General features: G+C 44.6%; 1 protein-coding gene across 2 annotated transcripts in view; it reads left to right on the top strand.

Moving 5' to 3' along the window:
- SLC9A7 (solute carrier family 9 member A7) overlaps positions 1–13002 on the top strand; it is a 174351-nt gene extending 161349 nt beyond the window's left edge. The window contains exons 16-17 of one of the 2 annotated variants that reach the window (XM_008272522.5): positions 1813–1918; positions 6887–13002. In XM_008272522.5, the coding sequence (XP_008270744.2) occupies positions 1813–1918; positions 6887–7135 (355 nt within the window). In that variant the 3' untranslated portion in view covers positions 7136–13002. The remainder of the gene's footprint in view (positions 1–1812; positions 1919–6886) is intronic. The other variant, XM_008272523.5, reaches the window with a different exon arrangement.
- Positions 13003–13541: the final 539 nt, after the last annotated feature.

Here is a 13541-nt window from a genome sequence, read left to right as displayed (position 1 = left end):
AGGAAATTAAAAAAAGATCCTTTATATAGTAAGATACTCAATAATTCTCTTGATAAACTATTTTTTTAAAGATTTATTTATTTATTTGATAGAATTACATGGGAAGGAGAGGCAGAGAGAGAGAGAGAGAGGTCTTCCATCCGATAGTTCACTCCCCAATTGGCCACAATGGCCAAAGCAGGGCTGATCCAGAGCCAGGAGCCAGGAGCTTTTTCTGGGTCTCTCATGCAGGTGCAGAGGCCCAAGGACTTGGGCCATCTTTTACTTCTTTTCCAGGCCATAGCAGAGAGCTGGATCAGAAGTGGAGCAGCCAGGTCTTGAACCAGCGCCCATATGGGATACCAGCACTGCAGGCAGCAACTTTACCCGCTATACCACAGTGCCGGCCCCTCGCCTTCCTTTGAAAGTTTCTTGGCATCTCTGTATCGAGGTGACCATCTGAGAGCATAAGGTCTCAGAGCTGGTCCCAGCTCTATCATAGTGTAGGGGTGCTTCCCACACAGGTGTTCTCTGCCTATCAGGAGAGCTTCATATTAGAGCAGCAGTCTCAAATGAGGGCAAAGTTGCTTTGGGGCTGGGGGTTGGAAATTTGACCGGCTTTTTTTTGGTGGAGGTGGGGAGACATTTGTGATCATCACAACTTGAGAAGGGGCATACAGGTGCCACTGGCATCTAGGGGACAGAAGCCAGGGATGCTGCTCAACATCTGCTGTGCACAGAACAGCCCCTTGCAACAAAGGCTGATCTGGCCCCAAATGTCAACAGCAGGAAGGCTGAACAACCATCTCTTAGAGTCTGGGAGAGAAGTAGCAGGCAGTGAGGAAGCGAACTCCCTGTATGGGAAGTGAGGTCTGAATAACTGGGCCAAGACTCGACTCCATTTCCTCCCTTGTAGGAGTCCCAGGTTACTTCAGAGGTGCTGTCTGACTCGGACGTCTCCACGGTGTGCCCTGTGGAGGGCTTTAGCAAGTATACTTACGGAGAGCAGGGCACAGGGGACCCAGGGCCACAGGCCCCCTCTCTCCTGTTTGCAAAGCAGGGACAGGTTGTGTATCAAAGCTGAGATACTGATTGAAACCCAAACCACCAACTCTGAAAGCTATTCTTTTCTTTCTTTATTTTTTAAAAGATTTATTCATCCATTTGAAAGGCAGAGTTAGAGGCAGAGAGAGAGAGATCTTCTATCCATTGGTTCACTCTCTAAATGGCAACAACAGCCGGGGTTGGGCCAGCCCTAAAGCCAAGAGCCAGGAGCTTCTTCCTGGTCTCCCAAATCCTTGGGCCATCTTCCACTGCATTCCCAGGTGCATCGGCAAGGAGCTGGATCAGAAATGGGGCAACTGGGACTTGAACCGGTGTTCATATGGGATTCCAGAGTCACAGGCAGGGCCTTTACCTGCTACACCGCAGTAATGGCTCCAGAACGGTCTTCACAAAGTTCGTGGAAAACATGTACCATGAAAAAAAAGCTATATGAGGATTTCAAAACATTTTTTGCACCAAAATAAACTTATCCTTTGATTCCATTTTTCCATGAATTTCCTTAAGTCCCCTTGAATTCTTTTCCACTACAAATTGGGACAAAACTCACCTGGGAGTTAACAGCTAGCACTTAAGGCTGATAAAGGAGAGTTTAACCTTTGACTCAGACTGGTGTGCATTACACGGGTTTCCTGTACTGTACTATAAAGTGGAGAAAAGATACTTTTTGTGGGTACAGTGTTGGATGGTTTACTCTTTGGTATTTTTAAACACGGTTTGTCAGATGTGTGATTTCTTTGGAGACATTTTTCCTTAACCCGTTTCTTAAAGTTACTTGAAGCCCATCCTCACTCACAGCGGCCCCCCTCTGACCACCACTCTGCCTGCCTGGTGTGGCTTGCTAGCTCGCTGTCTGACCAGTCCCCAGGTGTACGACGTAAGTATAGCGTGTCAAGTGGCCTGCTCACCAGGCCAGGGAGGGTCTTACCATGGAAGAAGAACCCTCATAGCACTCAAGCCTCCAAATCCACACATTTGGCTTCTGCAATACGATGATTAGAGATAGCCAGCCTGCCTATGCTTATATATTGCATGGTGATGCAGAAACCTATTCCCTGGGTTGCTGGCTCCCCATTGGCAGCTGTAGTCTAGTAGAAAGAATCCTGGAGTTGGAATCAGAAACTAGACTGGAATGTAAGCCCTGATGGACTATTGAAGTGCTCTGTGCCTTGGGTTTCTAATCTGTAAAATGGGCTTGATAGGATAGGCTGGCTGTGAACTTCAGATGGTAAGGTACATTAAGATGTATTGTGAACTGTCAAGCATCTTGCAAAGGTAAAGATTCCTTTAGTAAACCGTTTGTTTACGTTACTGTAGTCAGGTGCTTTCTATGCATTTTCAAATTCTAGAAATAGACTCAGCACGGTGTTAAAACAATACCCATGCTGATGGGCATCTTAGACTTAGGGCTGACTGTTGAGCTGCTGGTGTGGTTACAGGACAGCGAGGTGGGGAAAACCAGCAGCTGCCCATAGGGAAGGAGGAGCACAGGTTGGAGGCCTTCCTTTCTCCCCGATTTTCCTACCCGTCCTGATCATCTTGTCATGAACACAACCATTAGATCCTGGAGAAAAGGACTTGTTAAGTCTGCATATGGCTCTAGAGCTCACGAAGTCTTTTTTTTTTTTATTTGACAGGTAGAGTTATAGACAGAGAGAGAGAGATCTGTTTTCCATCTGCTGGTTCACTCCCCAAATGGCCGCTACGGGTAGCGCTGTGCCGATCCGAAGCCAGGAGCCAGGTGCTTCCTCCTGGTCTCCTACGTGGGTACAGGGGCTCAAGCACTTGAGCCATCCTCCACTGCCCTTCCGGGCCACAGCAGAGAGCTGAACTGAAAGAGGAGCAACCGGGACTAGAACCCAGCGCCCATATGGGATGCCGGCGCCGCAGGAGGACAATTAACCAAGTGAGCCACGGCGCCGGCCCCAAGTCTGCATACGGCTCTAGAGCTCATGAAGTCTTGATGATCGTTCCCTTTTCTGTCAGATATAAAGCAGCGCATGCAAAGTTAGCTTTATAATTTCTCCTCCTGCTACTTTAAGCTTACTTGAGAGAAGCTGTCTTGACCCACATGCTGAATGATTTGTTCCGTTGGGACTTCGTTTCCAATGGCAGTATGGGCCAGTTGGATATGTGTCATCATCAGAGACACTGCCGCTCCTACCACCAATGAAGTGCCAAGTGATTACACTTTTGTGTCTTAAGTTGGCATGATTCTTTGCCTTCTAGCTCTCATCTCTTTTGAACAATTTGTAAAACTTTCTATCTTGGATCTGAATGAAAGTCTCTTTCCATGCCTGTGTAATTGTAAAGCAACTAACCCACTATAAGACTCTAGTAAGACCTTATCTAATCTGAAGCTTACTAACAAGTCCCTTGCTCCTAGAATCAGGGATATCTGGATATGTCTGACCTCTACATAAACTCAGAAAACCGATAGTCACTTGGATTTAAAGTGCTTCCCTCACCAGTTCAAGAGACTACTCAAGGTTTGCTTCTGGGATCATGTTTGGGCTATGGACTGCCAACAGCTAACTGAGAACCACCCTCAATGCTGCCGTTGATGTTGCTGCTGCTGTTGGAAGCTAGAACCCTACTCAGGGTCTCAACCGGCTCCAGACCTGCTGCTGAGATGTGGGAGCAAAGGGTCTTTTCTAAATGATTGAGGGAAGAACCCAGATGTGAGAGAGGTAGAAGGGTTCAACTGCAGAGTTGAATGCTGGGCAGGAGTCTCAGATTGGGCAGTGCCCATGGCTGGCTGTCACTTGTGTGGTTCATACCCATCACCTGTGGGGCATCTTGTACATTGCCAGGTTTATTTGGAGATAGCTGAAATGTTCATCATTCATTATTTCTACCAACTCTAAGCCACTTAGGTTTAGTAGCCACCTAGAAAGTAATGTTCTTCCACTTATTAGAATGACCTCTGGTTATTTAAAATATACTCATTCCCACACACTATTGTCTGTGGGGCTTTTCAGGGTCATTGCATTGCATTGTACACAAGCTAGTTACACAAGGGTACTTTAAAACATTCATGGAAAATGGAATTACAAGATACGCTTAGGACTGGCACTTAGCCTAGTGGAGATGCCAGTTAAGATGGCTACATCGCACATCAGAGTGCCAGGATTTGGTACTCAGCTCCAGCCCCTAACTCCAGCCTCCTGCTAATGCAGACCCTGGGAAGCAGTGGTGATGGCTTAAGTGATCATGTTCCTTCCGCCCTGTGGGAGGCCCAGATAGCACTCCCAGCTCCTAGCTTCAGTTCCAGCCCACGAGGGGGTCCTAGATGGAGAAGGTTCTGTCTCTAGAGGGTATAGGACTTCAGATAACCTGGGCCATTAGGGGCATTTGGGGAGTGAACTAGCGGATGGGAAGGTCAACCCCTCCCTTCCGCCCCTCTCAAATACATTTTAAGAATTTTGTAAAGATAAGTTTATTTTGGTACAGAAACATTTTAAAATCCATGATGCATATGCAGGGTATTCAAAAAGTTTGTGGAAATTTGTTTTTGCAAAAAAAACCTGTGCATGGATTTCAACATTTTTGCATCAGAAACCACATCTTGTAATTCCATTTTCCAAGAACCTTTGGACGTACCCTTATATAATTATGAAGACCTGCTGCTTACCCGGCCTGTGTTGACCCAGTGATCCTCACATCTAGAATCTAAGGGCGTGAATTGATTTCACGCTGCTCTCTATGAGGAATCAGAGCAGGCCATGCTGGAGGGCATGCCCAGGGTGCGGTGGTGGGCTTCCTTCCATTGACAGAATGACCCTCACGTGCAGGTGTTCATCTGTCCCTCAATGGCTCCAAACCTTGAAGCAGTATTTTACGTGCCAGGACTGTCTCCCTGAAAATGAGGAGCTAAGAGCGCTGCAAGCGATATCTTGACCGAGATGAACGAAAAGATAACTTAGCACATGTCTGAACAGGGGAACTGGGGCGTGCTAGGACAGGGAAGGAGCACGTGCGGGAGTTGGAAACTCAGATGGGATGGGGCACATCATGTCATCTGTTGTTAAGGAAACTGTCACGGTGCACATGGCGTTTGAGGCCTCTCGAAACACTCACGAAGAGAAGGCAGTTTGGGAGTGAGGGGTGAGTTGTAAAATTGTGCTCTACCTGTGTGAGTACAGGGCCTTTATTTCGCTGTGCACCTGCCCCTTGGCCGCGTTCCAGCGGGGAGATGTGAGGTATACAGGGAGAGGGCTTGTGTGTGTTGTCTGCTAAGAATGCTGGAGCACTGGTTAAGCAGAGTCACACTGTGGATTGCTTGTGGAGCAGTCGACATCACTGAGAAACAATGCAGAAAACAAGCATGTGCTTGTCACGGGAAGAGCACAGAGATGGGCCACGAGAGGAAAAATCAGGGAAACCCAGCTCAGGAATCCTCCCTCCCCATGTGCATTTACTACGAGGACGCCTGGGAGAGGAGAGAGCCACTGCCCTGTGGTGGTTTGTCATCTTGCTGGGGAGCCAAGGCACGGATTGTGGGAAATTGTGGCAGCAGGCCATGGGCTAAGCAGAGGCCCTGAGGCCTCTGTGTGTAGAGGTACAGGACTTCTGATGAGCTTTGCGGAGTTGACAGGAGACACTATAGTGTTTTGACACTATGTGTTTGCCTTTGGAGAAAAGAGGTTCACAGTGGGTGGCACAAGTCAGTGCAGCAGGGGCGTGAGGTGGCAGCCCTCCCTTGGTTCGCTGGCTAAACTCACTGGAGGGCGGAAGGTTCTGTCTGGCCTCCCGCTGCTTCCTAACACTCTGCCCACCGTGTCGTAGTTTCAAGTGGCTTTCACATTGCTGATGCCTCGTCTGTTTACCGTAACCACTGCCTAGTGTGAGAACACCATTCCAGTCCTTGTCCTGACCCAGTGATTGTGCGTAGCCCTTCTGTGGGGAAAACCAGCCCAGAGGCAGCACGCGTTCTAACTCTGCCTCTCAGCCACTGGGGGATTTCAATCACATCCCACACATTCTCTTAGTTCAGGTTTCAAGTCCTCCAGATGTGTGTTCACACCCTTCATGGGGGAGGGCTGCGGATCAAGCGAGAACTCTGAAATCCTGGCAGGCATATAATAGGTGCTCAATTAAAAGGTACTTGCCCTCTCACTTGTTTCATCCACATGGAGAAGGCTTCCTGTCAGGGTTTGGGGGACAGCAGAGGGAAACAGAGGAAGTCCTAATTATGGCTTGCCTTCCTCCTTCAATTGACATGTAAATGCCGTTCAGGATGGTGTGTGTAGGTACTGGGCTGGCCCAGGAGATTCACTCAGGAAAGACAGTCCCTAAAGCCAACTGGCAGCATTTGCCCAGTGACCTGATGCCTTCCTTGCTTTGCGGGACAGGAAGCTGGAACTCCAGACTGGTCTTGCTTCTTCCTTTGTCACTAACAAGGAGCAGTCAGATATTTTAAATCATTTTTTAAAGATTTATTTATTTTACTTGAAAGGCAGTGAGAGAGAGAGAGAGAGAGAGCGCAAGCGAGAGAGCTTCCATCTGCTGGTTCACTCTCCAAATGGCTGCAACTGCCAGGGATGAGCCAGGGCTAAGCCAGGAGCATGGAACTTCATCTGGGTCTCTTTGGGTGTCAGGGGCCCAAATACATGGGCCATTTTCTGTTGCTTTCCCGGGCACATTAGCAGAACTCTTGCTTATATTTTATGTCCTGGCAAGGGTGCCTTGCCCCGAACTCTACAGTTCATCATGGTATCATCTAGATACCATGCTAGTGGCTCAAGACAGACAGATTTCACCAGCCCCAGTTTCCAGATGAGGGGTTGGCGCCGACACTGGAAGATATCAGTCTCCCATTTTTGTTGTTGGTTGTACTTTTCAGAACCAAGAGCCGCTGAGAGAGGAGGACTCGGATTTCATCCTGACCGAGGGTGACCTCACCTTGACCTACGGGGACAGCACAGTGACTGCGAACGGCTCCTCAGGCTCCCACACAGCCTCTACAAGTCTGGAGGGCCGGAGAACAAAGAGCAGCTCTGAGGAAGTGCTGGAGCGAGACCTGGGAATGGGTGACCAGAAGGTTTCGAGCCGGGGCACCCGCCTGGTGTTTCCAATGGGGGATAATGCGTGACATTCCCCCAAACCTGGAAGCAATGGGGTAAGCCCCTAGTGGGGTGAGGATGGCCACAAGCTCCTGTGGTGTTTGAGGTTGAGGCATTGACTGGATAGAAATAACGCTTCTGTTTTTACTGGGGTCTGAAACTATCTTACTTCAAATTCATCCCAAGACACAGATGGTGAAGCTAAAGTGTCTCTAAATTAAGACAAACACAGCCCTATTCCTACTTTTTTACCTAGTAGTGCGCTGTTTCAGAGTTAAACACAAACATAGCATGCTTTAATGGTCTCTCAGTTCATTCGCCTGCAGCATCTGAAGAAGGTGGGGCAGGCGTTGGGGACTCCTCCCTCAGAGACGTCATCTCCAGACACAGCAGTGCTAGGCTAGCTGGCACTAAGAATAGCAAGTTAGGGGAGAACAGGCTAGAAGAAAGATTGCAAAGGAAGGCATATAAAATTGGACCCTGTAGGACGATGGAAATCTGGTGTTACATGGGACAGAAAACATGGAAAAGCAATTTGAGTGGAGATGCCAGCGACGAAGGCCACATGACTACATCCTCATTCATATCAAGATTCTTGACTTTTTCTGTTACTTGTGTTTCTTCTAGACTGAAGAGAATATATATCCATGAACATCCAACATGAGGGAAAGAATTATAATTCTTTATCTAGAAATTTCCATAAAGAAAAAGTTATTGAAATGTTTAAAACCAAAGGCAAATAGCATCACACTGTTTTTGTTTTAATTAATCTGAGGACAAGGAGGTATTTAAAAACTGATGATGATGTCATTACAAAACTCACTCAACTTTTGACAGCTACTGCCTGGGAAATGATTACTAGGACTGAAGTGTCTACTGGGATTTCAAAATAACGCCAAAATGTGTAGGATGCTTTTATCTGGAAAGGAGAAGTCAACAAAAAACCTAAAAGGCAATCAACTAGTATTCAGAGGTAAAGTAATCTCAGTGCAAAAAAAAAAAAAAAAAAAAAAAAAAGAAAAAGAAAAAGAAAAAAACAAAAAGAAAATAAGAAAATACAAGAGAGTAGTCCAAAGACTGAGTCAGATCCCAAACTTTGAGCTGACATTCACGGCCACCTGAGGAACCAGACACAAGTCAATGGAACTTTAAGCATTATTCAACCCAGTGGAAGATTCTATCATCTAGAAGATTAAGGATCCGGGTATCTTTACGACGCTGAGTTGCCAAAAAGAGAAAGATCATTTTCTTGGCATCTGAGGAAGCGGTTTCATCAGCTTAATGTGTGGCAATGGTTTGAAACTTAGATTTTTACTTTGGGTCTTTCTGGGTGAACTATTCCACCTGCCCACACCTGTAGCAGGTGAAATACTGAAAGAATTCTTGGGAAAATTCTGAGGTTTTCCTCCATGTCTCTGTGCTTAAATGCTAGCATTTTTGGCAACACAATTTCTACAACATGCTTTCATAACATGTGGGCGTTTTTCTCCTTACACCAGATAAAATAGTTTTCTCAGTCCAGTATGCCTGTGATGAAACCCGTCCTTTAACCTTCTTAACTCACATTTGTAATGGTTCCTTTTTAAATAAGACATTGCTTTACAATTTTGTGTTTGAACTGATCATTTGTGCAGATCAGGAAAGATATATTTAATTAGGTTGAGCCATATGAAATTACTGATAGTCAACCTATTTTTGGAAGTCAGGAATGGCAATTTCCTATGGTTCAGTATAACACAACTGGATAGATTTTATTCACTCTTTCTATGTTAAGTTCATTTTGAGTTTATGGCCATATGTGTGGGCTTTGTAAATTTGAAAATAGCTAAACAACATACCTAAGCCATGTTGCATCATGGTTATAGGGTTAGTGAGGGATTTAAGAAGATCTAAGGCCCAAAGCCAGAGAAAGAACTTTTCTTAGCACCAGGAAGGGAAGCTCTTGTTTCTTAGGAACAGACTGTAGACAGTAGCTACCAGGCTTGGCAGGAGGCTACAAATGTGTGTGAGTGCCCAGGCCAGAGCCAGCACAAGAGTTTTCCTTGAATTATCTCTGAAATAACCAGTCATGCCATCCACTTAAAAGGTGAGGCTTGCTTGCGTGCAGAGCTGGAGGGATAAGCTATTTGGCTCTCTATAAATTATAACCTTGCATATCTCTTACGTTATTAGTTTTGGAGGGCAAAGCTAGCAGGAAAGCCCTGGAGATGGTTCTTGCAAAGAGCCATCCTGGTAGGGTTACCATCTTCATTCATCTCAAAGCCTTGGTGTCATTTTGGTTTTATAGGAAGCTTTCAGCAGATTATAAAAAATCACCTTCTTGGGGAAGAAAAATAATGACAGTGTCCCATTCTCGTCTTAGGTCAATCCATAGATTATTGTGTTTTCCCCCAAAGGGTCTTGTGGTCTTCACTGCAAACATTTTATTCTGATTAATTTAAATATAAGCAAATAGAGACTGGTCAAGGCCAAAACTATGGCTGTAATTAATTATTGGGTCATTTATTCCGTGGGTCAAAGTAAGTCACTTCGAACTCTTGTCCTAATTTTTGTTTGCAAGATGTGGAGAATGACTTTGACCTTACCAGGGGTCCTAGGAAGGTGAATTCCTTCATGAAAATGGTTCCATTTTCTAGAAGCATTATGCCTAGGCTGCATGGAGACAAGTAGGGGATCACAAAGCCCAGAAACCATCCAGTTCAGGGCCATGTGCTGTCAGTTTGACAAAAGACCAAATTGAAACTGCTGGGTGATGATTGAGTAAACTCAAATCATCTTATATACATACTTGTTCATCCAAGTTGAGGGAGGCAACAGTTCAGCAGTCAGATGTGCTGGAGCAGAGAACATCCAATTGGTTGTATAGTCGGGTCACTTGGCTAGTCCTCCCCCACGCCCCGCCCCCAAGAGTAAGGGCCATATCCTCAGAGATTTGGATTCAGTAACTTTTGTGGTGGGACCTGACATCTATACTTTATGCTGGAACATCAGGAGTAGAAAGCCATTAGCCTAGAGCTAATGAGAACCTTATTTAAGAGTGGTCTAGCCAGGTAAGGTTTCTCTTAGATTTCTAGCCCTGTAGAAAAAACTGAGTATGGATTCATAAGACCGTCTACGCTGCTGTGAGCACTTCATGCTAGCCTTTGCAGAACCCAAGAATGTATTCCATACAGTGCTACTAAAAAGGTCACTTTTGTAAACCTTAGAGCCTCAAGACAGACAAGGTGACTTATGTAGAGGTAGGATTTAAAACCTGAAATCTTCATTCCCATTTATGGGAAAGAAAGGGGGATTTTTATCTTAACTGAGCTGCTAATTATATACCAAAAGTACTCTGGGAAATTGTCTTTGAAATTTAATCTGGGATGAAATTAATAGTCCCCTATGCATTTAAACTTTCGTTGACTTGTCCCCATGCCTGAATCTGCATTGGATTCATCAGAATAAGGGTGGGCGCATGTACTGCTAGAGCAGAGTGGAAGACTGTGCGCATTTTGCTGTCATATGGTAGCACTAGCAGATAATTAAGAAGATGCAAACTTTAGGGTGAAGCCTCCTGCCATTGCTTTTTCATACACTTTTTGGTAACTTTCAGGAAGCCTCAATTTTCCTAGAGAAGGAACTTTGAGGTTTAAATGAGGCTGCATTTCTTCCGAGGAAACAAGCCCAGGAAAGGCATACAGACTCTAATAATCTAGAGTACTCACTGGGGTGACCATATAGATAAGCATTGATGCCTTGAAGCCAAAAATCACACTGTGATATCAAACGTCTCATCGAGCAGACAACAAGGAGCTCTAAATTTAGGCTGTGTTCTCTAGCCCCAAAAATGTCCTCTGTGATTTGGTTGGCCAATGACATCCCTTTAGAAAACATGCAAGACCTTAGCTATTCATGGACATCTCAGTCCTGGGCAATGAACTAACTTTCTTCCAAAATAGAGGTCTATTTCCATGTCACCCCCTCACCATCTCTCTCTGTTTCTGTCTTCAGTGGAAGTTAATGTAATCATGTCAGATTTTTAATGTGAACCTGTGATTTCCAAATGTAGAACCACCACCCACTGATGCACTTAGGGAAGATGAGCCTTAGGGTAGTTGAGTGACTCATCAGAGGTGAAAATCATCCACTTGCAATCGTATTGTGTACCCACTGAGAGTTCTAAAAGGTGTATCAGGGGGCTGATTCCAACCTCTGCTATAAATATAAGCTGGAATGAGGGCTCCTGGCAAGTAAGCTTGCTGACCCAATGAGTATCTGACTTCTTATTCCACTTCGGAAGTGGGGAGCTTGACAAGTTTCACGCCCGCCTTTTGATGTTGGTTCTATAGATTAGTTAGTATAGGAACAAGTTTGGCCAATAGGTTAGACTGGGATCATTGAGTTATGGTCTCTTTAAGGGAGAATCTGCCTTGCCAGTGTCAGTTGTTGCATTCTGATGCAGTTGAAGGAATCTAGTGGCCAAGAGTTATGGTTAGAAACAACCCATCTGAATGCTGCTTTTATCACTTTGATACCTGAAAGGACTTTATCTGTATTTAAAGACTAATGAGAGCAACATATAGAGAAAATACTGTCGAAATCAATACTAGTGTCTAACCAGGAAAAGCAAGTAGACTCTTTGACAGTCCTTTCAAAACAAGATCTAGAAATAGACCCTTTCCCCCCAATCTTGATTTCTAGAACATTTTAAAATTAATAAAAATGCCTTGTCACCCAGTGCTAGCAAAAATTGTAAAGAACAAAACCAAAGTTTCAATGTTAGTTTCCTTTTCATAAGCAGGGTATATTTGTACTATGACCATGGCCCATATGGAACCACAGGCAGTGAGTTTTCTGCCACTCAAGCCTTGGAGAAGATGAGAAGGAAAGTCTGCCTGCTGCACCACCTCCATTTAAAAAGGCCTGAGGCAGACATGAGAGCACACAGCAGAGGTCACCCTCTCATTCCCATGGCCACCTTGAGAAAGACTTTAACAGAATGGCCAATGTCATGTTCAACTCTTGGCCCGTGGAAAAATTGTCTGAGCCTGTATGTGTCAGAGAAACTCAGATAAAAAAGGACTTGTAGACAGTCTGCAGAAATCCACATCTGATATCTCAAAGCACTTTTTAAATAGTCAGGATGCAGGTGCTATTGGGTGACCGACTGGACATTTGGGGGCTGACTGTCATTGTGATTGTTCCAGCTGTGGGCTTTGGAGAAGCAGAGGAATGCTTTTCGCTTATGTGGGTGTTAAGTCTATGGGTTTGGGATGTACCACTGAAATCACTCATTCACAGTGTGAGTAGGGTCAGCTCCTCCTGTCTTTTTTTCATTTTTACATAAATAAATATGTCTGGTACTTCTTACTTGGGAAGATTTACTATGCCCATTAAAATGATTCAATGGGAAGGTCACCAAGATTCATTTACTAGCTGAAATGCAATTTTTAAAAATAGAATAGGGTAAATTTAACATGGAATGATGTGACCTTCTGGGGAACTTTTTATAGAGAGCATACATACGGTAATTTGGGGGGGAGGGATTTTTTCTTTTATTTCCACTCAGCAGTAGCAAACTGGTGGTTTTTATACAATTAACATTATAGCATGTTATATAAATAAACATGTTATATAAAACGACGTTAAGTATGTTGTAACTGTGAAAAATTGAAGACTTGGAATCATCTGCAACTTTTATGTGCAATAAGGAAAACTGCAGTAGGCCCCCAAAGTGCTATCTTTCCCCTAGCATTTTACTTAATGTTTGCCTCGTGTCTATGTTTAGATTGCTATTGTACAGCTAGCCACATGTTTCCCAGCCCTTTACTGATATTTAACATGTTTTCTTGAAGCCTTGTTTTTGTTTTGTTTTGTTTTTTTATAAAACTCAAAATAAAAAGATTAACGCTGAGCTCATTTTGTTTCGTACTTTCTGATCCTATTCCTAGTCTGTTTTTTTTCCCCCCAGTGAGAGGCGCTTTTCTGTACAGAAGCTGTTCCTCTTCAGCGTCCTTTAGACCAGGGGTTGGCAAACTGCAGCCGGCCCCTGCACCAAATCCAGCCCACTGCCTATTTTTTGTAAATTAACATCTTACTGACATACACTAGGCTCATTCATTTGCATATCGTCTGTGGTGGCTATCATGCTACACCAAGGGGCTGAGGAGCTACCACAGAGATCACAGGGCCCATAAAGCCTAACCTGTTTACTTTCTGGTCTATTTCAGGGGAAAGTTTTTGCTGACTCCTGATTTAAATGCTTAAAGAAATTCAGTTTTAAAATAGTCTTCAAAACTCATGGCAAAAGATTTTTGAGATTTTTTTTAATACACCTTTAAAGTTAAAAAAATACTTAAATCATGGCCTCTGCTGGTGACTGCTGCAGCTTTGAGTGTAAAACCCTGAAAAAGGGACTGCACGTTGGCATCTTCAGATTGTTAAGGTTTTGAG

The sequence above is a fragment of the Oryctolagus cuniculus genome, chromosome X (assembly GCF_051225735.1).
Source record: "Oryctolagus cuniculus isolate XC-2025 breed Fujian yellow rabbit chromosome X, ASM5122573v1, whole genome shotgun sequence".
Classification (NCBI taxonomy): Eukaryota; Metazoa; Chordata; class Mammalia; order Lagomorpha; family Leporidae; genus Oryctolagus; species Oryctolagus cuniculus.
The sequence above is the reverse complement of the archived record's forward strand: the minus strand, read 5'-3'. Positions and strand labels throughout refer to the sequence as shown.